The sequence below is a fragment of the Mauremys mutica genome, chromosome 1 (genome assembly GCF_020497125.1).
Source record: "Mauremys mutica isolate MM-2020 ecotype Southern chromosome 1, ASM2049712v1, whole genome shotgun sequence".
Classification (NCBI taxonomy): Eukaryota; Metazoa; Chordata; order Testudines; family Geoemydidae; genus Mauremys; species Mauremys mutica.
In genome coordinates this window covers 368625675-368629465 of record NC_059072.1, presented here as the reverse complement: position 1 = coordinate 368629465, position 3791 = coordinate 368625675, and the positions used below count along the sequence as shown (strand labels likewise).

Sequence of the window (3791 nt, the reverse complement as noted above, 5' to 3'; positions counted from 1 at the left end):
TCCTCTGTAGGAATCTCAATTGAACATGACAGAAAATCAAAAGCTGGGGAGCTCCCTCACCCCTGCCCTGAAACTCTCCACAAAGGTTAATGAAGTAAGGACCTGCTGGGTTGCTAGCAAAAGAGATTGATATGAATTTTTAAAAAAATCTGATGGGGGAAGGAACATGTAATGAAATGTGTAAGACTAGGTCAGAGGCTGTAGTCTTGAAATGGTTAATACTGCAAATTATAGCCAGGGCTGTTAAAGGGTTAAAAGAAAAAAACACAAGATTGGCTGGACAAGTAACAAAAACAAATGAAGAGTTAAAAGAAGACGGAGAAGCCACAGAGCTCTGAAATGCTCCCACTCACCTTGCAGGTCAGCAAGCCATCCAGAGACAGTAAGCACAGGAACAGAATAAAATATTAGAAACACTTTTAAAAATCCTACCAAGAGGAGAAGTGTCATCCCCTGTTATAAATATGTGTAGTCAACAGCAGGCTTCAGGTAGCTCCCCTGTGCCTGAAGAATGGGGAGAGAAATGAAGAATGGTGGCTCTAGCCAAACTACCAAGATGAGACAGGGTCCACTGCACTGCAACCACCTTAGGAGAAAACCCAGGGTCTGGTAAAACTTGAACCCTAACCTAGACTCTGGAACCTCCCCAGAAGCGGGAACAGAGAGAGGAGGGGCTCATCCAGCCCTTTAAAACACAGAGACTGGATGAGCTGGAAGAAGCTGAGGCAGGAGAGAGGCAATCTAGGGTTGCAGCAAAGAGACAGCCTCCAAGTGGAGGAGAAGTCAGGAGTTGCAGGAGGTGGCCGCAAGACACCCTAGAAGGTTCTGACCAATCACAAAGTATGCTCCAGGGTGATGTGGATAAAGCAGACCCCTTCCACGCCCACCCCTCTGCACAGAAACTGGAGAACATTCAGTTTAGAATGTGGTTACTCCCTTCTTCTATCTTGCTAGCGCTGACAGTCTTTAATGACCAACGTATTTATAAACAGATGCCTCCGCCCCAGCCCACTGTCCCTTAGCACAAGGTGTGTGAGTGAAGAGTACAAGAAATCCCAAAGACATAACAATACACATGGTTCCTATAACAAAAGGTGAGGTAATAGGGTTTTCCCCATCTAGGGTTTTATTCAGATGCTCTGTTTTTTGGCTTCTTTCTCTGGAAGCCATGCAGGGGTCTCAGGTACCTGGTTTTGAACTAGAAAGTCCAGGCAAAAAGGGGATCTGGCTCTGTCTGGTTCCTGCCGGGCAGGGGGGAGATTTGGGGTAATTAACCCACACCTGCCCCTGCTCAGCTGGGGTCACATCATACCAACAGGCAGGCCCCTTATTCCGGCTTCAGCAGCTCCCAGCCCAGGCCCAGAGTAGGGGGAGCCCAGCTGAGGCAGGGACAGAGAATACTGAGGGAGGGAGGGAGGGGAGTAGAGAAGCCAGGACCCAGGGCAGGTGGGGTAGGAGTAGGGCCTTGGGGAATAGGTAGGGCAGGGGGCAGGGTCTCAGGGTCCAATTGGTGCCACCTTTCTAACTGCTCAGAATTAATAAGTTCTATATAGACCGATTCCCCAGCACAGTAAGGTCAGGAAAGGATTTAATGTCTCTCTGGCTGCCCAGTCAGTAATTGAATGAAGAGGGCCCAGCACCACGTCACCAGCCAGTGCTTCACGGAGCTCAGTCTCAGAACCAGAGCACCAGGAGAAAACTTTAGTTAGAATCATAGAATCATAGAATATCAGGGTTGGAAGGGAGTTCAGGAGGTGTCTAGCCCAACCCCCTGCTAAAAACAGGACCAATCCCCAACTAATCATCTCTTATGAGTAATGAACCGGAGCAGCCTGTCCCGGATCTCCTTGGTCCTCACCCCATAGATGATGGGGTGTAGCATGGGGGGCACCAGTAGGTTCATGTTGCCAATAAAAACATGGAAATGCAGGGGCACATTCTGTCCGAAACGGTATGTGAGGGAGGAGAAGAGACCTGGGATGTAAAAGAGTAAGATAACACAGAGGTGGGAGACGCAGGTTCCAAAAGTCTTGAGCCGGGCGTCCTTTGTGGGGAGGCTGAAGATGGCCCTGAGGATCTGAGTATAGGACATGGCAATAAATATCCCATCCAGACCCATTACACCCAATAGCACAAAGAGACCATAGTAGCTGCTGATGTGGGTGTCGCCACAAGCTAGCTTCACCACAGCCATGTGTGCGCAGAATGGCTCGGGGATGATGTTGGTTCTGCAATATCGCCACTGTATTACCAGGAAGGGATAGGGCAGTACGAGCATGCTACTGCGCAGCACCACAACCAGGCCCATCTTGGCCACCACGGGGATTGTCAGGATGGTGGAATGTCTCAGGGGATGGCAGATGGCCACATAGCGATCGAAACCCATGGCCACAATAATCCCGGACTCCATCAATGGGAAGCAGTAAACGAAGTACATCTGGGTGAGGCAGGCACTGAAATCGATCTCCCTGGAATTGAACCAGAAGATTGCCAGCATTTTGGGCAGGATGGATGTAGACAGGACCAGGTCAGCGATGGCCAGCATGCAGAGGAAATAGTACATGGGCCCATGGAGGCTCGGCTCCATTTTCACAATTAACAGGATGGCAAAGTTCCCCAAGATGGCTATGATGAACATGGCACAGAAGGGGATGGAGATCCATACATGGGCTGCCTCCAAGCCAGGAATACCCTGCAGGATGAAGGTGGAGGGGTTGATGAAGTCGGTTGTGTTGGAGTTTGACATGGAGTATGAGCGAAGGTCTCCAACTCTAAGGTAGAATGGTGTTTCCTGCATGCACTGTATGTTCACCTGACTTCCTGTATGTGCACAGGGTCAAGGGTGATGGTCGCAGAACAAATACCTGGATGGGGAGATAATGTGAATATGAGACACTACATGCACTACTGGAGGTGTTGTCATGGGTGAAGCAGATAGGGGACTAGAGCACATGACTTATGAGGAGAGGCTGAAGGAACTGGGATTGTTCAGTCTGCAGGAGAGAAGAGTAAGGATGGATTTGATAGCATCCTTCAACTACCTGAAGGGGGGTCCAAAAAAGGATGGATCTAGACTGTTCTCAGTGGTACCAGATGACAAAACAAGAAGCAATGGTCTCAAGTTGCAGTGGGGGAGGCTTAGGTTGGATATTAGGAAAAACTTTTTCACCAGGAGGGTGGTGAAGCACTGGAATGGGTTACCTAGAGAGGTGGTGGAATCTCCTTCTCATATAACTATAAAGGGAAGGAAACAGCCCTCCTGTGTACAATACTATAAAAACCCTCCTGGCCAGAGACACCAAAATCCTTTTACTTGTTAAGGGCTAAGAAGCTCAGGTAGCCTGGCTTACGCCTGACCCAAAGGACCAATAACGGTACACGATACTTTCATATCTTCTGTGTGTGGGGCAGGCTTAGTTTGTGCTCTTTGTATTGGTGGTGTTCGCTCTTGGGACTAAAAGGGACCAGACATCAGTCCATGCTCTCCAAATCTTTCTGAGGAATTCTCTCATATTTCAAACTTGTAAGTAACAGCCAGGCAAGGTGTGTTAGTTTATCTTTGTTTTCTCAACTTGTGAATGTTCCCTTTCCTAGAGGGAGATTTATCCCTGTTTTTATTTTTTCACTTTGAAACTAAGGCTAGAAGGGGTTCCTCTGGCCTCTTTGACTCTGATTACCCTTTAAGGTTATTTTCCATCCTGATTTTACAGAGATGATTTTTACATTTTCTTTTTAATCAAATCCTTCTTTTAAGAACGAAACTGATTTTTCCATTGTTGAAAGACGCAGGG

The 3791-nt window shown here is 48.0% G+C and overlaps 1 protein-coding gene across 1 annotated transcript; it reads right to left on the bottom strand.

Annotated features, from left to right (window-relative positions):
* Window positions 1-1801: 1801 nt before the first annotated feature.
* Window positions 1802-2746, bottom strand: LOC123362967 (olfactory receptor 52R1-like). The gene has a single exon (XM_045003572.1). It carries the CDS (start codon window positions 2744-2746, stop codon window positions 1802-1804), a length of 945 nt encoding a protein of 314 aa, XP_044859507.1.
* Between the last annotated feature and the right edge of the window lie 1045 nt (window positions 2747-3791).